This window comes from Lathamus discolor, chromosome 1 (assembly GCF_037157495.1).
Source record: "Lathamus discolor isolate bLatDis1 chromosome 1, bLatDis1.hap1, whole genome shotgun sequence".
Lineage (NCBI taxonomy): Eukaryota > Metazoa > Chordata > Aves > Psittaciformes > Psittacidae > Lathamus > Lathamus discolor.
Genome location: NC_088884.1, coordinates 51,680,196 through 51,700,934, shown reverse-complemented (window position 1 = coordinate 51,700,934; position 20,739 = coordinate 51,680,196). Strand labels below are relative to the sequence as shown.

Sequence of the window (20,739 nt, the reverse complement as noted above, 5' to 3'; positions counted from 1 at the left end):
AGTGCGTATCTGGTTTTGGATCACCAAATAGGTAAATGGAATTTTTGCATGGAAATAATTTCTTCATACTGATTACAACAATCTGTCAATCTAAAACATCATAAACAATAGGCTGCTTTATGTAGACTTTCTAATTCAAATCATTCTAAGTTAAGATACAATTTTATGAGATGTGCATCCTCCTTTACGTGCCGAGTATAAATATATCCCTTATTTCAAATAGGAAAAGAGAGTGTTCCACATCTCTTTAAAAGCTGAACTATGTATTCCAGTTATCACATATGGATGTACATTTTGCAAGTATTCAGTATGTTCAAATTGTATAAAAACACCAGACTACATACATGAGTACGCATGATGAATATGCATACATAAATTTGTCGAGATTAATTATTTCTTTACACTATGTAATCTAGGGAAAATTGATCAGTTAATAGGAATAGCCCTTTTTAATAAATCGCTAAAATAGTTTAGATAGATAATTGAGAATTTGCAAATGCTGTGTGAATCACCAACATATACTCACTGCTTTAATGGTAAGCTCATGTGCCAAAATCAGTAAGTTTAATGGTTCCATTGTAGAAGAGCAATGTTCTGTATCTTCTGTTTGCAGTGTTAGTATGTCTGCCAGCAGAAGCATACTTTTCACAAGAGTCAAAGAAGCTGGGGGGGAAATTAATGTATCCTCTTGGAGTAAACTGATGATACTCTGTTTGGACATGGACAACATAAACCAAAGCAGTTACTACTTTCGCTGTCTATTTATGAGGATAAATGACAAAAAGTGAAAAAAAACATCTATTTTAGAGGCACTGTTTCAAGCTTATTTAATGCTGGCGTCAGCTGCTCTGACTACACGAAAAATACATCAAAGAAAAGCAAACAGTTTCTCCTTTTTGCTCAGACCTCCACAAGAAGTTTAATGTCTGACACGGGACGTTTTTCTTGCAGGTCAAGAATAGCAGCTTGCACCATCATTTCAGCCTGAGTCTCAGTATCACCAAAGGCTTCTGACTCTAGTATTACTTCTTTTAGCACACTTCTGCGTTCAGCCACATAATTTTCTAAAATAAGAGAATATATGTATAATAAAAATTCGATAGAAAGACTTGACAGTTTCTTCTACCATGCTTAAGAAGTCACTTCCATACTAAAACTTTACAGAAAACCTGACATTATAAATTCCAAATTTACTACTTCATTAATTCTGTGCCAAATTTACTTCAAAATGAAAGAAAAAAAAACTTAGCTTTTAAATTTCACTTGGTTTAAATTCATCCAAATGCATTCTTTAAGCCACCAGCATAACTAACTAGATTTTGTAGATCAGATGTCATTCTCACCCATAAAAAATATTCTACATATTCACAAATCTGATCTTACTTATTTCAAAAGAGTAACAGTCTTCACAGGAATTATCCAGAAAAGATTAAACAAGAGTTTAGCTACAGACCTGAACTGTGATTTTGATACTCACATGAGCATCAAAGTTAATACTAAGTTCATAGCACTAAGGAATTAAAAACATGTCATTCATACTCAAACTGCAATATTGCATTTTGTAATATCTCACTAAAATTCTAAAAAAAAAAAGAGAGAGAGAGAGAATCTAGAACACTTTTAGAACATATAGGAACATTTTATTTATTAGAGATATAAAAAGTGGGGAAAAAAAACCGTCAGAGACCTTTGAAACTGGAAGTATGGCGCAACAGTATTTTTTAAAACAAGCATATTTAATTACACCAGAACATTTGAAACTTTTCACGCAAGTGACTTATCAAAAGATAATGATCATTAAATGAAAAGTAATATAATGCTTTGCATTACATACTCTAAGGAGAGTTTGCACTCAGAAATGTATTTTCCTTATTGCATGAGATCAATTTAATACAAATCATTGCTCAGTGATGATACAGCCCAGAATTAATGTTAATATTTTATTTTTTAATCAATAAGAATTGTTTCTAAATTTGACAGGCTCTAAATTTATCAAAGGTCTAAACCAAAAAATGGTAATACCTTCCATATCACCAATACCATGTATCTGTGCTACAAGTGCAGTCACTAACGTTGTACGACACCTTAGCCATAGATGTACATTTATATGATCTTGTGCTGTTACATTGTGAGGCGGTCGAACGTCTTTGATGTAAGAGTCCTGATAATTTCCGAAAGCAAGAGAAATGTTACTTTCTAAGTCAAGTATTCTGCTACAAACAAATCAACAGGGTAGCATCAGTCTAAAATGAATTCAATTAATACAAATATATCACAAATAATAACATCATTATAACCAGAAGTTTATTTCAAGGACAGATACACATTTTTTTAATAACTGGAAGCCATTTATTATTCAACTTTAACCTATAGGAAAAAATCAATTGTAGCAAATTAAAATTAAACCAGTTTTTATGAGAGACCCCATGAATATATCCATATATTGTATGTGTCATGGAGAAAAATTCTAGCAGTCTGGACTTCACTGCTCTCAAGCAGGAACATTACACAAAACTCTAAGGCACATAAAAAGTCTTAATTGTAGAGCAGGATCAATACCAAGTTCTGGCATCTCACTGGTGATTAGTAATAAAATTTAAATGTTTTATTTCTAGTTTTTAGTATTTTGAATGATAAGAAACAAATATTAATGTCTAGTACTGGGAGTGTTTGGAAGAATGCTCAACTCCCTGTGCCATCCTCACATATTATAAATGCAATCATCAGAAACTATAAATAGTCCTATTTTACAGTCCATGTTTGAAAGATTTGTTCCAGCAAGCAATAAATGGACAGTGCACGAGCTGTGTTGTACTTATACAAAAAATCATTGCTTGCATTGGTGCAAATGAAAAAAAAAAAAAAATAGCCGTAACTCAAGTTACTGGATACATGGCAGTCCCAAGAAAATGTAGGAGCAAGTGCAGAAAGACAGAAGACCATGATAAGCAATACAGACAAAATAATTAAGCTGCATTCAGGAAAGTCTAGTTTCATGCAATCCATGCCACAAAATCTGGCCTCACTGCTCAATTGCTTTGTCCATGTAAGTCAGTTTGATCTGCTGTGTGCTCAAGAATAAATGCATGGTATATTGCATATTTGCTTTCCAAAGTATACGTTGGTATCCCTCTGGTTTAGACAACAGAAGTCAGCTGAATTCTTGCTAATTTTGGAACACAGCAGTGATGTGAACAGCAATGGTTGGTGTGGCTGTTTGAATGAGGATACTCTTAAGTATGTTTTCAATCAGAAAAAGTAAAATACCTTAACGGAAGAATACAAGATTTTCACCTTATAGCTATTTTTTCCACTTTCTTTTTTGCTTATGGAGAGTTAAAAAATTCTCATTGTTGCCAATTGAGAGTGTACAAATAAAAAATGTAATTCCAAACCATATGTAATTAAAATTATGATTACAGACATATTAAATATACTATAAGCAAGCAGGTATCTAAAATACATCAAACATAATTTTCTCCCCAGGTTAATGATAATCACATGATGCAGATGGCTGCTATGTTTTAGTAGTATTCTGAAAAACACTCAACACTCCATGCAAGACTTCATATACTAAGAAGCAGTAGTTTAAAACAGATATCCACACATACCAAACACTGTTTTTCATCATTTTCTTCTTTAAGATGTGTCTCTTCCATCCTAAAAATTTCTGCATCTTGGAGAAGTCGAATCGCAGAAAAAGCCAAAGTAGTGCTGTGACACAGAATGACATTATCAAAAAATATTAACTACATTTGCCATTTTGTGCTTTTATTATGATAGATACTTCATTTCTGACTAAGAGATGTCTTTCAGCAGTTACCAATTTTTGCTTCAGTAGAACAAAACAAATGCATTTGGACTGTATCCTGAATCTGTAGATTCACTGCAGTATGAAAGTGAGAAAACAGCAGTAAAAGTTTTACCAATAGCAGACATAACCTGATAATAATTGATAAACCAAAATATATTCTATCCAGTTGGAGCAATTAGAACTCTACTATGGCTCTGAGTTATGCATATCTGTCTTCAGGAATGGGCTTTTAGAAATTAGAATATATAAAAATACTTCAAATGACAAAATATTAGGAGAGTTCTGTATCTAATCCACAACTAGAGAGGTAAAAAAACATGTTCCTTAAAGCCTTTCCAGGTTTTATGCTAATCCTTTTGTTAAAACCACAAGATAAAATACTCACAGGATCTTAGTAAACACCATCAACTAAAAACTGAACTAGATGTCATCCTGTCAAAACCTCATCAGTAAGCAATAACATGGCACTGACTCTCTGCACCCCACCCAGAGTTGGGATCTCAAAACATTGTCAGGTTTCTTAAAATATTATCTAATAGTTTGGGGTTTTTTTCTTTTTAAAGCTTTCAGATACACTGTTAAATTTCATGACATTTATAAAAATGTATATTTAAAACAGCAAACTTCATGAATGTAATTATTTTCATTATATGAAGACACTTGCTAAACCAACCTATTGAGAAGATGCTTTTTGCAAGAGGATTTGTTGCTCAAAGAGCACACTAATCGAAATAGAACTGCCAACACCAATGTCTCATGTTATTAGTTTTCCATCTCTAATTGCACATTTTCCCTTACATCTATACATCTCTACTTTCCTACCTCTTCTCGAAAAAATTTTTGGGCTTGGGTTTTGTTGGGTTTTTTTTGTTTTGTTTTTTACAATCCTACTTATTCTCTGCCCACTGAAACGTGTTCCTAATAATGCAAAAGTAGTGTAGGGTATCCCTAGCTCACCTCTTAAAAGATTTTTCCTCAGGTCAATTGTTAAAAATCTATAACCAAAATTCCTATCTATGCTGTTCTTTCACGTAGAGAAACTCTCTTTACATGAAGACTGGCTGCTATGAAGCACAAAGAAAAAATAATTTATGAACACCTTAAGTCCCTTTTACACTGCCAGAACACTGTAAAGAGTTTTTAATGCAAGAAAGATGCAGTCTCTGTGAATTTGCTGCTGTTGAGATGTTCTAGACTAATTGCTGTAAAAGCAGAGTTCTTGATTCATGCTCAAAGTCAGAACATGAGCTGCACTACTCTGAAATTACTCACATTATTCTGCCAACATATATCTAAGCACAGGATGGATAACCTCCAGAGGTAAGAGGGTAGTTAAAAGTCTTCCTGTCATTTCTGATTCTAGCCTGCTTACTGTTTTTGTGATGTAGACCTGGATGGATTACACCAATTCAGCAGAGATATACCCCAAAGTAACAATGAGAACCAAAACTGTTAATATCTTGCCTTTCAGCTCTCAGAATTCAAGCCTTATGAATCTCCTTCATCATCCCTTTACCTCAGTTTTATTCCACAAAATGAAACCAGAATCAATCAATGTTGAATTTGATGATAACTTTCCCTCTAACAATGGAAAAGACAAAACAGAATTTGCTTATAAAAGCAAAACAACAGTAAGGATAATGCAATGAAATATCCCTACTGCATTTTCATTCTTTTTATTAAGAACAGTTTTCCCCTGAAACCAGGCATCAAAGTTAAAATTACAGCAAAACCTGACATTTTTCAAAAGGTTGTTTGAGATGCTATGGCCTAATGTTTCTCAAATAATTTGGAGAAGGTGGTGGAGCACCCAAGAGTATATACAGCCTTTTAAGAATTATTAACCTAACTTCCTGAGCACCACTGCCTCCAGTTAACTGCTGTTGTCAACATTTAGCAATTCTGAAAATTAGACCACTTTCACCTACATGTTTACATATAAATGACATGAATAAAATGTAGACCACAAGCCCAAAGATTCATATATGTATTGTTTTAAGCAGTAATGTATTCACATAAGCAGACAAGCACATATTTGGGTAATTAGAAAGCTCATATACTTAGAGGGGACACCATGTAAGTAGTCTCCTTGAGATCAACAGAATTAGTGCTATATGTAAAATTATTCTGGGCACAAATTTTTTTGCAAGACAGAAGCTGTAATGTAGAAGCTTCCCTTGATGAAATTTTTGTGACCCTCTTCTGCTGTCAACAAGAGTGATGTGTCTATATATTTCCCTTGACAAAATACATATCCTTTTATCAGCTGAATCAGAAAGTGACAAGATGATCAAAATAGGAAAGTACAGCTGACTATAATAACAATTTCACCACTAAGTCATTTGCCAAAGGAAAAAAATGATGAATTTCTGTAATATCATGCAAAGTTTGATTTCTAGGCTGGCAGGCAGGAAACATTCAGCTGTCTGAAGGAATGTTTCATTTGTATCTAAGGCAGATATATCAGCAGTGTCCATGGATGGCAGTGCAATAAAATTGTAAAATAGGTTAAAAAACAACCCAAACAAACAACCCTTTTTTGTTGGTGGTTTTTCTTCCCGCTGCTATCAATATAAAAGGCCCATTAAACATCTATCAAAAATTTGAATGTTCTCAAAAATGATCTATAAAATGCTTGACATCCATTGGAACCCTTGATACTCTAAGAAAGTTTCTTCAATCTGAGACAATGTATAAGCCAAAAGAGGAGCTAAACTCTAGGTACAACTGCATGTCAAAAAGAAGGGTCCTGTACTGAAGATGGCTTGCATACTGGAACCCATTTAGCAGGGTTTGGTCCGAACTCTACTAATATGGGTTTTAAAAAGCATAGTATGTTTGTGCACAGGATATTTCATAAATCTTTCATCGTAGTCCTTAGTTACTAACATGATCATTTTATTAAATCCACATGGCACTGGAGAACACAATGAGGTCACTGTCCAGTGATTTGTTGTTTTTTTCTTTGCCAAATTTATTGTAAATTCATCTAATTCAAAAGGCATTGAAATAGGTTAATATTTCAAGATGAGAAATGTCCACAAAGAGCCTACAAGTTCTTACTTCACATCTTCACTAACAACATTACTTCGAAATTTTTACAGTCCTCGTATCTGAACTTTGGGGAAACTTCTACTTTTTAAAATAACATGAACAAAACCTGAGTGAAAGGCAATACTGCAGTACTATTTTCAGTTCAGTAGTCTATACAGCACTTTGAACCTCTTGCTCTTGCCATTTTGTTTTTTTGTTGCTGTGCCATAGCAGCTAAAAGGAGATTGTGCTATTTAAAGGCTATCTGATTTGAAGGTTTGTTTATTCACCTAAGACATCTGGGAGAAGGAAGATAGTTTGCTTTTGACATAGAAGAAAACATTTATATTTTTTAATTGGGTACAAGGAAAAGAAACACTGCTGCTGGTTGGCCTGCTGAATCACCTACAACTTCATCACCTACATACCTTGATTTAAGAATGTTACAGAAAACTTCACCAGTGTTCCAACAATAAGAAATGTTAATTTTGCTTTTTGCTTGGCACTTATTATAATGTAAGATTTACTGTAATACTTTTGGTGTGTTTAGTCAGACCTAACAAAAGTTACAAATACTGATTACAGTCTACCTAATCACAATATAGTCTGGTGACAATGCTACCACCTCTGTGTGCTGCATCTCTAGTTAATGATTTGTACCCTCAAAGATTTTTCAACCTAATAAAATATTAGATAAAAAGAGGTTGACACTAATAAAAATCATGTATTGTTAGACTTCTATCCTTCCAACAGAAATTAATTTAAAATTACAGAGATGCTAAACAGAAGAATCCTCCTAGCTAAAAGATCAAAACAATGTTCAGAAATTAACATCTATGAACAGTTAACATATTTCTGTGTATCACATATATTCAAAGAACAGCACAACAGTAATTTCGTGAAGTTCTCTGAAAAAATTCAGAACCTCAAAAAATCACAGAATTTGGAAATTGTAATTGGGAGAAAATATCTGGCAGATCATGTAAATACACCAGTATTTTAGACATTATCACTAACAATATGCCTGCTAAAAAATATTTTCTAGTATGTTAAAAGTTACATTTTACTTTTTAATTTAACACCAAAAAGTACACCAAGAAGAAATGTTCTTTTAGGACAGTAACAGTGGGCATTCTAGAATAAACTAGAATACAGGAGTTCAGAGATAACATCAGTGCTCTGCTGTACACTTAAAATTATAAAAAATGCATTATCTAATATATCCAGATTTTACTTTAACACAAACAGTGAACATTGCAGCTTATTCTTGGTTTTTGTATACTATGTCCAAAAAAACCACCACACAGAGAAATCATAGACCAATAACTGGCGATCTTTTAAAAAGTAAAACAAAGCAGTAATAAAAAATGAAATGTCAGTGTAACTTCCATTTTTAGATATACTAGCGGGATTGTTACGGCTGGTTACTAAGATTTCGAATATTAATGCAGACATAAGGATTCAAAGAAAAAATGCTGATTTTATTTCTTTTTAATCTTTGGTAGTCAAGGGTGTGCAAGATAAAGTTGTTTTTAATATTACTTACCTGAAAGCTGCTTGATGCCATTGCTGAGAAATAGAAGCAAGCTCAAGTTTGGCCTCCAGAAGAACCTCTAAATCTTCAGCAGAACACCGAGATACCTCCCCATCATATTTGTCCTGTATGTTCTGCACAAGATGTCTAAGACTTTCTTCAGTTTCTGTCAGTAGAATCCCCTAGAGAATAAAACAACATTGTATGATTAAAAAAAAAATAATGAAAGAGATAAAAAAAATTCTTTAAAGGTATTTTATTCAAATTATTACAATATGCCTGTTCTATAAATAGCAGGGGGATTAATTTTGCCTTTTTTCAGGTTTAGAGATGCAATGTATTGAAAGTAGCAACATCTTAACTATGCCTGCACTATTACAATTTAGCTTTACAACATATTTGAAGGTTTCTAAATATTCCACAATAATTTTCCATTCTTCATTCTTATCTTGTAGCTATACTTGATAATTTTGTACTACTTACTATATTTAGTAATTGTAAACAATACAAAACACTATTAAAACATTAAAGATGTTGTAAGTATATTCTTTTCTACCTATATTTTGACAGATCCTTGAGTGAGATATGTATCCTGAAAATTCAACTGTAATTTACGATCTGTCTGAAAAACAAAGCTGTAAGAAGCTGAGAACAGCACCAACCAAACCCCCTTCAAACAAAGAAGCTAATAAGCTGTGGTTATATTTTCTCCAAAATAAAGTATCAGAAAGAGAAACATGAAAAAATCTCAAGACATTTCACATAAATAGGCAATGGTTTTCCAAATTTTTTTGTAGAGCACACTGTTCATCAAAAAGTCTCTCATGTTCTCCTACACCACTGTCTGAAAGACGATTTTACCTTGAAATCCCATTCAGTCTTTTCCCTTGTTGTCGAAACAGTATACCAAGACCTGATTGTGACATTTCCCATGGAGACTGAAAAACTGCACCAAATCACCAAGACTTGATGTGTGGCTAGTAAGATTGCAATCAGATTAGAAACAGAAATTTCTACTCCTCTTATTCATGCCATTCTCCTATCATAATTTCTGTTATATTGAAAGCATTAGCAATGTGTTTGAAACAAACTGAAGTTTCTTAAGCCTTTTTTCCTAAAAAAAAAAAAAGTAAAGAAAAGAAAAAGGCAAATTACCTTCAGCATGGCCATATTTAATTCATCTTTACAGGCAACTAGCTGCATCATTGTGCTGTTTTGTTCCTGTTGTCTTGAATTCTTATCAGCATTCTTACCAGCATCACCTGTCAAATACATTTCAGATGAAATTTCAGATAACAGATGCAGAGCCAAACCATTCTCGGATACTCTTCATATTTGAAGAACATGCCCTTTTCTCTCTATTTATAATTTGGATTTTCAATATCAAAATAAGTGAGAAAGAATGGAATACAGCTCTAACAATATTAGGGATATTAGCTAAAAAAAACCTTGAAAAATCTCAGTGCTTATTATTTCAATAATGACTGATTTTTCTATCAACATTTAATATTAATATTGTTTGTAATATGAAAAATTCACACATATGCAGTTAAAAGTGGAAAAAATATGCTTGAAACAAATTGTAGAAGAAATGCACTTTTCCACCACCCTTGTAATTACCTTTTGATGCTGTAATTGTGCTTGGCTCCTTCAGCTTGTCGGTCTCAGCAAAATACATGTGTTTTTCCACTTTTTCAGGTATATTATTTATTGTGGCAGAAAGGCAAATAATGAAATGCATTTTGGCTAAGGTTAGTTTATTCATTATGTTTTGGTTGCACAGTGGCACCATTGTTAAAGACAGATTCCGATTAAATATGTCCTCCAGTACCTACAAGAAAGTTAACAATTGGGACTATCTGAAATGACATATTTTACACTTTTCTTGTTCAAGGTATATTCTGCCTCTATTAATAATTATGTTTATCAACAATTAATATGAATATTAGTAATATGCTCTTAGTCATAATGGATAAGTTGTTTTCCTTTCCAAACATCATTCACCTCTTAGTAGAATATGCTACAACCCCAAGTGATCAGTTTTCCAGTAGAAGGTGCACCTTTGAAGTTACAGATATTACTCTGCAAGTTCTAGTTTTCTGCAGTGTCCATAGCACTCTTTGAGCTAAGGTGGTCATAAAAAATATGTAGGTAAATCTATACTTCAGAAATCTCAACTCAAAGGAAAGTCTGTTGTTATAATTCACTCTAACTTGAAAGAGTAAGCAAGAACTTGTATCAGACCCTTCTAGCGTATTTCATAGGATCTTTTTGTTATTTGTTATAGCAACCTTGCTTCATCTTGAATTTAATATTCTCACTTTAAATTTATGAATTTAGAAGTTGAAGGTCTAGACAGCTTTGCAAAATCATAAGGAGACCAATAAGAGCCCCATATAGACTGTGAAGTGTTGAAATCAAAAGCTGAACTTCAGAATAAATCTGAAACTAGGGAGATCAAAAGCTGTCAGGATAGACATCTCATTTCTGTTTTCTAATATAAACTGTTGTAGGAGACACACAAGATTACTGTAAACAAAAGAGAGAAAAGCAGAAGGGGAAAAGGGGAGAAAAAGGAGGGGAAAGAATGCTGGTTCTTTTTTACTTTATTAATTTATTTTAATGGTACAGTTTCTTTTCTACATTCTATTAAAGTTTACCCCTACTGGCTCAATGAATTCATTTACGAATATGTGATTTTAATTAAAATGAGAAATGACTGTTCATTAACCTTTACAGACTCACTTTTTGGGTTTTTTTAGCTCCCCAGAAATGGCCTGAACCCCCATCTATATTAGGACAAATCTATGAAGACAGCTCTGATTGATAGGAATTACAAGGCTAGATGACGCATTTTTCACAGTATTTTAGCAGGATAAACACCAGACCTTACAAATCATTTCAAAACCTGAATAATTCAACTAGTATATTTTGCACAAAGAAGTCATAGATTTGTATATATTAGGTCTCACATCTGAGAAATGGTGATAACGGCTCTTACCTCTGCCTTGAGCCATAAAATTTAAATTTTAGGAAATGGTAAACTGTTGAGGAGAATGTTTTCTATTTACTGTTTTTTACTAATAACAGGTGCATTGTCTGAACCAATTAATCTCTAACTGATGCCAGATAAATAAATATATATGTCTAGCATAATTTTTTTAGCTCCTTCAGATTTTTTTTACCTGTAAATTTGTAATAGTCAGGAGAGATTCTGAGGAGTCAAATTTCTGTAAAGCCTGTAAAATGGACAAACCAAAAAATAAGTATTGTGTTACAATATGAGTATAAAATAAGTGACTTAGCAGAGCAGTGGACAAATGTGCATTTCCAACTATACTTTGAGGGCTCTATAAATACCAACAATTAGATGGCTTCTACAGGCTTTACCTGAACCATAACCTGAGACCCAAAACTAATCTTACACCTTCTATGCTACTCAGTAGAAGTCTTCAACTTAAAGCAAGGCAAGAAACAGACATAAACCAACAAAAGTCCTATTCCAAATTCTAGGAGCTCTACAGATAGCAACTATCAATTGCCTTTATGTTCTTTATTTCTAAGTGTGGACTTAGCAAATGCCTCCTCTGTTGTTCACCAGAGCATAAATCTGTGAATGGAATGGAAACAAGAGGAACTTGAGACCTCAGCCTCCTTGAGGGCTCTTAAAAAAAACTATTTCTTCACTTACATGTGTTCCCATTTTCTGAAACCTGACCCTAATTCCAGTTCTTGCTCAAAATCCCTTTACCTTGTCATCAAGAGAAAAATCAGTCAACTGAGAAGAAGGAAGAAGCCAGAGGTAAAGATAATTTCCAGCCTTCCTTATAACTGAGAGCCCTACATACAACTGTCACTTGGGTTCCACGTGATTTTTATTAAGTCTTTGATTAATTCTATACTCCAGATTTAGCCCTCTATCATCTCTGTCACTCCCTGGAAGATGAGTCCTTCTTATTCTGAGAGCTGTTCAAATGTCCAGCAAGCACTTAGCTTCTAGATGTGTCACATCAGATACCTAATGTTGCACCTCCTGTGCTATTCACCTGAACCCAGTTAGAAAAAGACAAGCGACAAATCAACCAGACCTCATCCTAACTCTATGAGCAAAATAGGCCTTAAAAATGCATTTTCATCTGACTAGCATCAGTAAGGAGTAAATGCATTCTACTGTAGCCATGAACAGGGAAGCTCTGCAGAATCAGCCCTAGTGAGGATGCTAATAACTCTTTTGCCAAAAATGCTGTGGCTGCTCTGTGCTGGTTTTAGCCATTATGAAGCGGAAATGTAGGGACAGTCAGGCTTCGGGCCAGCTAGAAACTCCCTCTCAGGGTTTGGTGAGGTAGGAGGGGGGAAATCAGCTAATTAAAATCAACCTCTGTAGTGCCAATTTCACTGTCTACAATACAGGGTAAGGGAAGCAAATGTGAAGTCATGGAGGTGCATTAGGAATTCCCCTTTCAGCATCAGCCTGTAATTATCACCTGATTAGAAATATCATCCTATTGCATGTACAGAATGTGGCTTTACAGTCAAGTTAAACCCTACTGTCAAAAGGGGTGTCCCTACCTGTCCCACTAGTGCTCTACTGTATGTTTCATCCAGTTCTGTCATGCTGGCACACATACTTTGTCATGGAGTGACACCTACCCAAAAGCACCACTCATAATTGGGACCATGATGGCATACAGACAGCAGTAGCTCATTAGGTTATGTGCTTGGAAAATAAGAAAAGCTATGTAATTGTTATGGGGAAGGCTTGCCCAACAGCTCTGGACTGTATCTGCCTGCACAGGTATGTTCTCAGGTAAGACAAAGAAGCCCAGGTCAGTTGTTAATAGCTTCATAACCTTGTAGCACATTAGTAATCAAAGGTGAGATTACTACTTGGCTTTACATATGGAGAAGATTGAAGTGATTGACCTGTGCTGACGTGACTGTCAAGGCTCTGAAGTTGCCAATATCTCTTACTGCCCAGCATCTCCTGGGGTTGCCCCCACCCTGCCCAGGTCCCAGGACCCTATTTCAGGCCCCTGGGGCATCAACCCCTGCCCAGCAACACCACAACAGCACTGGTCTCCAGCTCCCTACAGCCCTGCCCTACCACAGGCCCCCTAAGCCAGGCCCACCCATGGGCTCAGATCCTGGCCCAGCCTCAGCCAGACCCCATGGCCTTGTGTGGCCATCCTGGGGCTGAGCCTCCTCACCAGCCCTGATCACAACATCCACATGCAGGAAGATGTCCCAGCAGAGCCTCAGCCTTTCCATGGCCCCACAGAGGTGAGTCATGGCCTAGGCTGGGGCTGCCCCAGCTGGCCCTCAGCTACTGTGCCCCTGGCTGGGGTGGTGGGAATTTTGCCGTTAATGGGATAAGAAATCTATCCATACTTTTTATGTCTACATATAAAATCACACATTATTTTTTCAACAGTATATTTGGCATTACTCACTGTATAAAACAGGCAGCATGGCCGTTCCGATATTTATTTTTGTTCCTTTTGTTCAATGAGAGGAATTAATGTCACTTCAACACCTACTGTTTGACCTGCCTATTGAAAGAAATCTAGGAATTTTCCAGGAATGTGTAATAACTTGCAGATGTGTAATAACTTGCAGGAGTTTGTACAGTTTAATGAAGAGAATTGAGTATTAATAGTTTGATGTTGTACTTTACTGGTGTTTACCATTATTTGTTCAATTATTCTGTATCCTGCAGGTATTTTCCATGGAATTCTCTCTCCACAGTTAAGCAAAGACAGTTCATGAAAGGCCTCCATAAAAAATCCTATATCTGTAAGTACCTTAATCTGTGAAAAAATAACACAGCCTTTTATTTAAATAATTTTCAGTTATAGTTTTTACTCAAAAAAAAAGGTATTCAAATAGTAATTTTCAAGCAGATTTGGCTTCTAGAATAATACATTGATGGAGAACATTCTTTGATGGAAAGAAACCTTTTACATTTTATTGTTAATAAGTGAAATATCAAAGACCGGTGTTTCACTTTCAAAAACAAAAATGATCAAAAAGAAAGAGAAACATATTTTTTTAAAAAACTTCCTCCTGACAAAGGAAACTTCATACATTCAGCTACAGATTTGAGTATTAGTCCAAGATCAGCCCCTTATCAAAATCTGTTTCACAGATTGCACTCACTCCCATAGTACTCACTCTCCCTAACCATATTAGCATTTCCTGAAAATATCTAAACCCAGTAATATTTTGACTGTTGCTACAAGTTAGATTCCTTAAAAAACAAAACAAACCCAAACCAACAAGAAAATATAAGTGAAATGACAAAAGTCTGTTCCCAGAAATCTGACAACCTGGTTCCACACTGATACTGATAAAAAATCCAGAAGTGAACATTATGAACATTGTACCATTTATGTTCTGCACTTAAGATAACATTTAAAAGATTGGTGGAACAAGATAAAAAATGCCGGGTACGAAGTTTGGATCTAAGAGGGATAATCTTATTGCCATATCTTTAAGGAGAATGCTTGCGAAAAGGAGAGTAGGAAGAAACGATGGAAGTACTTAACAGTCTCTGTAGGACATTAAAATTAAAACTGTATAAATAGCCATATGTTCTACTAAAACTAAGAATATAAATAATTGCATTTAAAAAGTAGTCCTAGTCTACAATCTATTGTGCTAAGAAACACTAAGCAACAGCTAAGCTTTAAAGCACTGCTTTTCATAGTAGTGTTATAGGAAGAAATATTTAATCAACTACATTTAACAAAGAAATTAAAAGTTTATTTGAAATGCAATGTGCTGCAATAAACAAAAAAGTTTGATTACCTTGAGGATTCTTCCTTCGATAGATTTAACTGGGTCCTTACAAATCTCAGAAACAATGTATTGGTATAATGTGAACAATGGTAAGATCTGTAAGAAAATATTAGGTCATCTAGCTATAAATGTCATAAAGGGCACAATTATAGAAATGTACATTGCAATTATACATCACAAATCTAGAGCTAATATAGGAGTACTGCTTTCACTGCCACATACCACCACTATTTCTGTTATGCTCTATCAAGGATGAATGTGTAAAGAAGTTCTTCATCTGGCTAAAGCTAAGCCCTTATGCTATCTTTTATGTGATTCACAATGCAGAAAGTGAAGTTTCCCCAAATTATTCTGTGTTTGCGGTGAGGTTTTTTTACCACACCGTTAGTGAGTAAACCTACTAGAAAGATCTTGATATAAGGGATTTCTAAAACTGCATTTTGATGCCATAATTCTTTCAGTATAAGTAACAGAATAATAGAACTCTGTAAGGTTTATAAAATAAACACAATGAAGTTCTGCAACTAAGTGAAACGATACCAATTGTAAAATAAACTGATGGCGATGAGGTTTATTGACAAATTCACTTGCATTCATTCCAAATTGGAAGTTTTTGTAGGGGCAACTAACAAAAACATTTTATAGCTGAGTTCTAGTAAAGTATACAAACACTGTAATTATTATTATATCATATTTCAGTAGAGTCTTTCCTAATAGACATATTTGTGTACTGAAAATGAAAGAACTTCCAGAATTTAATTACTGTTCAGCTTTTACATTTTTCCTCACTTTAAAATGTCCTCAAGCTTGGAAAATGCTAACAACATTGTTACTTTTTTGTCAAATGCAGTTTTTGTTTTCATAAAGTAGCTTAATGCTTCTGAATCTGGATTACAAATGCTTGAGGCAAATGTTTTAATTGTACCCATACAGCTTCCAACTGGTATTTGAAGTAGTTCAAGAAAATTAGTCTTTGAAATCTTATTTTTAATAAATCTCGAATCTCAATGTATTTTGATTTAAATGTCAAATCAACTTAGTGCCCACTATCCAAAACATTCCCACAGATTAAGCATTCAGTGGAGACGAAGCTCTCATCCTGCTGAAACTGCAATTGCTTTGATCATGATCTATGACCTGGATCTATATTCTACTAGTACAAGTGCAGAAAGAATCAAAACTGCTCATGGCCATGTGAAGCAAGCAGTCAAATTAAGTGTCCCTGTCTCCAGGTAACTGTCTTCTCCTTGATCTCACTTGATCTCCCACAGTGAGGGCATTGAGACAAAGCTTAGTAGCAAAGTGAACTCCAATAAAGCAGAATGGGAAGAAGCAACAACAGGAGGGAAAACAGCCTAAAGTTCCAGAAGAAATCAATCCAACATGGCTTGCTGACAAGAAAGGGGTAATATCTTCCTGCCTCCTCTTCTCTAACCCCTCTTCTATCTATACCCCCTAACCTTTTCTTGCTCCCCTGCTGCCAACCACACAATCTTTTCCCCTGCTCCTTTCAGGACCTTTTCATAAGTGGATTCAACTCATTAAAGCAGGAGAAAACTCTACTTTTTCTGCTGGGGAGTTTTCTGTTATGCAACTAAGAGAGTTCACTTATAGAGGTATAACAATCTCCTGACATGAAAATCTGTCAGAACATACAGGACCGAGCAGGAACAGAGGTAGAATTGCATCTTTTTCAATACTAATAAGCAATTCAGTCTATTTATTCCAATGTACAGCACTGCACCTTTGAAAGAAGTTGGGTTGAAGTGGAAGTGGTCAGTCATTAAACAGAGGAATTAAGCACATGATCAACATAAGAGGGAAGCGTTAAAACACTCCATACTAAGCAATAAGGGGACATGAGAAGGAGAAAAGCAGAAGGGACTTTTATTTACCAAATGTGCGAGTACAATCATTGAAAGAGTTCTGGACATACTGCATTTAAAGAAATTCTCAGTCCCATGTATTTCAAACTGTATATAATAGGAAATTTCCTCTAAAATGCCTCAGGTAAGTATGTATAATACAGGATGACCACGTGTTGTCATCCCCTGAATAAAAAAGTACCCCAAATATTCTAAAAACTATAGGCAGCAAGATATTCATTGCTGCTATCTCAGTGCCACAGAAAGCATACAATTATGTTGCTAGAGTTTCTGAGTTATCTAGTAAGTACTAATAAGTACACCAAAAAAAGAAAAAAGAAAGACTTGATGTTTCAAAATTCATTTCCAGAGTGTAAAAACAATACTTACGATTAAATTTTGTTTTGCACAATGTAGTTCAAACATAAGGAAATTCAGGCTTGCAACCACAGTAGAGATGTCACCTCTGTAGCGATCAGAGAACAAGTCAATACCAGGAATAAGCATATTTGTTTCATATTGTGCAAAGTCACAGTCAGATGTTGGATGTGGAAGAGAAGCTCTAAACAAGGTCTGAAAGTAATAATGATGAACTAATTGTAAAAAGATGTATAGGCATTAGTGAAACACTATAAAAGTCCAATCCTTGAGACTCAAAATTATTTCATAAATGAAACTTTGTCAATGTCTTAAGTATCCAGTTGTTTGCAGACAAAACCATGGAAAATCCTTTTAGAAAAAAGGGCTTTATGTGATAACTTGATGGAGGGAAAAAATAACAGGCTGTAAATAAGCTAAGGACAGTATTTCATAGAACAAGCAAAAGAAAAAAACTTATCAAGGTGTAGAAAAATAATCAGGAAGGATTCCTCAGCAAGCACTCCTCGGGACTTTAAGGAAGTAACTTCAGTGTTCCTACTTTAAAAAGGGAGGAGTGCTGACATTGTCTCTGATGTTGGATATTCCTTCCCAATTGTGTTTATCTTGTAATTAGCAATGACAGGCTAGAGAGAAGTGCATCTACATACTCAGGGCTAAGATATTAACAAGCCTAAATCCTATACAAGAGGTGGAAAAATAAGGCTATAAAATCTGTCCAAATCAAGGAACAAATTATTGCCTTCATCTTCACAAGGTACAGTGACAGTAATTTATTATATTTTTCAAGACACTCATCCTGCAAACTGCTCCTATCCCAATTAATATCAAACCCACTTCATTCAAGTCACAATAATTTCTACCGCTATACAACTGGAACAAATGCTTACTATTATTTCTGTCAAAATGAGGAATAAAAATCATTCAGCTTTGTACCACCACCAATTACAGTGCTAGGAGCTAGTAAAAATTCTCCTTTCTTTCTTCAACTTTGCTGAACCTAGCGAGGTTTTAAATGTGGCCTAGCACAGGTCACACACCCACAACCATGGCTGGCACAAGATGCTTAGAAAGTGGCACTGGTTTTGGAAGAAGCCAGCTAACTTCCTAATGCTGCACTGGGATGAGTAAGCATTGATCCAAGTGGAATATGACTGGCAGAAGAATGGCAGAATACTTGCAGTTCTTTTTCCTGTATCACTTTTGATACTGGTGTCTTCAAATTTCCTTTTAAGAGTTTAGTTTCTGATAGCTCACAAACAACTTTCTTTGAAAATGAAACGGAATCATTTTGACTATCCTCTATTTTTAGAGCACACTTCTAATAGACATGAGATTTTAGTATTGCAAACCAATATTTTTAATGCTAAAAGCGATTCAAGAACTTCTTTTTCTAAAGAGGCTGTTCTCCTGATTGAAAATTTATTATAGATGTGACAGAGAGCACTCTGCTATGTGGATGCCATCCAGCTCTTCCTGAGCAGAACGCTTCAAGAGAAGAAAAATATATTTGACTGCCAAATATTTTAGCCATCTTCGCTTTCCAGTATTTTATTATTTCTCTCAGACACTAGGCTCTTATTGAAGTGATAATTTTTAGGCTATAATACAGGAATAATATCAAAAACCAGAGAATAAAAACATCTCATGTGCATAAATTGTCAACTACCTCTGGTCTCCAGTTTTCCTTCTCAACCAAAATGAAAAGAGAAATATTTTAATAGAGTGTTATTGAGATTTAAATTTTAGAAGCAATTCATCAACTGAAATTGCATTCTTACCTTAAAAAGTATAGCAGAAAAATAGCAGTATTTGGTTCTTAAGCTTATCTTTGATGTTGCTATATACCTGAAGTACAACAAATAATAAGAAATATGAATGTAAAAGATTAATAAGAAATATGAAATATCAATATAAATTATTCAAACTCCTTTTTATCTCATATAATAATGATACCAACACAATCTAGATGTTTATCATATTGGAAACCAGCTGCCTGTTCTGTAGACAGGTGCTCAGCCATGCCATGCAAAGAAAGAAGCATCTGACCAAAGACATACCTGTTCAAAGGGAGTTGTCTAGATGCTACTTTCAAAGCCACCTTGACTCACAGATATTTCACAGTGTTATTAATATGACCTGCTTCTCAGGTAAGACAGTTTACGCAGTTGAAACTCCGCCTTTTCATGGGTATAACACTTCTAAGGTCATTTAGAGCTGGCTTAGATATTTCTAAAATTTTATATTTTGTACATTTCTGTATTGTAAATCCATAGTGTCTTACCAGCAGTCAAAAAGTACTGGACAGAAATATGTATTGATGGTAGACTTTAATACAGTAATTCAAATTTCATTTAGTTGTAATTCACCAGAAAATGAGTACTTTAGGCAGTAAATCTGCCCTCAAGATAGATTAATATTTAATATGTGCAATGACTTGGGAGATGTGATATTTTGATTGAAAATCAATATGACTGTAAAATCCTTGCACTTCTGACTTTTTATCATTTTGTTTTATTTCAATGATCTCTCCATATAATATACAGCTGCAATTAGGATCAAAGATGAGCACTCAAAAAAGGGAACAAGCAATATTCTCTAAAAGAGCAACTTTCTTCCTGAAAGGAAAAATTCCTCTGCTTTTGATAAGTCTTTTTTATAGCAACTTCTTAGTGTTTTTAAATTAATTTCAAGTTGCATAATGTCCTGGATGAGCAATTTGTTTAAAATATGGAAGAAATATATATACAGATAAAATACTTACTGAGCTATCTTAGCCACTAAAACTGCTGCATGTAAACATCCCCAAATTCCAGCCTGAGAAAGGAATTTCTGACTAATATCAGTCAATCTTCCAACTGTAAAGCAGTCTGTAGCATTTTTTGGAAAACATAACTCTTGCCAGTTGCTAAGAGCATCAGCAATGTTGAGCGTTTCATCAAGGGCTTGACACCAATATTTAAAAGCAGCTCTGTAACATATGAAAAACATTCTCATCATATTGCTGACATTTTCCAAAGTGGCAGATAAGATTTGCTTCATTTTACCTTTATTGCCTGAGATATAACTAATTCTGATTAGGTCAAAAACTGAAATATAGTTTCTACAATACAAAGAGATACCATTCCTGGTCAGCAGACTTGCTGGGACTTAAACTAAAATGAAATTGTCAAGCAACAGATATTACTTCTTAAAAAACCACTGAGATGCTTAATTAATTTGCTTAATTGTAATTAGGTAGATAAGAAATATAAACAATTCTAGAAAAAAAGCCACTCGATACATAGTTACTAGTGAGTTAGGTGAGAAAAGTTACA

General features: G+C 34.5%; 1 protein-coding gene across 1 annotated transcript in view; it reads right to left on the bottom strand.

Annotated features, from left to right (window-relative positions):
• Positions 1 to 20,739, bottom strand: part of CFAP54 (cilia and flagella associated protein 54) — a 113,708-nt gene that overhangs the window by 21,191 nt on the left and 71,778 nt on the right. Inside the window, exons 44-56 of the mRNA XM_065663998.1 lie at positions 20,187 to 20,393; positions 19,204 to 19,270; positions 17,435 to 17,617; positions 15,189 to 15,275; positions 14,066 to 14,188; positions 11,567 to 11,620; positions 9,990 to 10,212; positions 9,537 to 9,643; positions 8,394 to 8,563; positions 3,612 to 3,714; positions 2,023 to 2,161; positions 907 to 1,064; positions 527 to 709 (exon numbers count right to left, since the gene is read on the bottom strand). Coding sequence (XP_065520070.1) covers positions 527 to 709; positions 907 to 1,064; positions 2,023 to 2,161; positions 3,612 to 3,714; positions 8,394 to 8,563; positions 9,537 to 9,643; positions 9,990 to 10,212; positions 11,567 to 11,620; positions 14,066 to 14,188; positions 15,189 to 15,275; positions 17,435 to 17,617; positions 19,204 to 19,270; positions 20,187 to 20,393 — 1,804 coding nt within the window. The remainder of the gene's footprint in view (positions 1 to 526; positions 710 to 906; positions 1,065 to 2,022; positions 2,162 to 3,611; positions 3,715 to 8,393; positions 8,564 to 9,536; positions 9,644 to 9,989; positions 10,213 to 11,566; positions 11,621 to 14,065; positions 14,189 to 15,188; positions 15,276 to 17,434; positions 17,618 to 19,203; positions 19,271 to 20,186; positions 20,394 to 20,739) is intronic.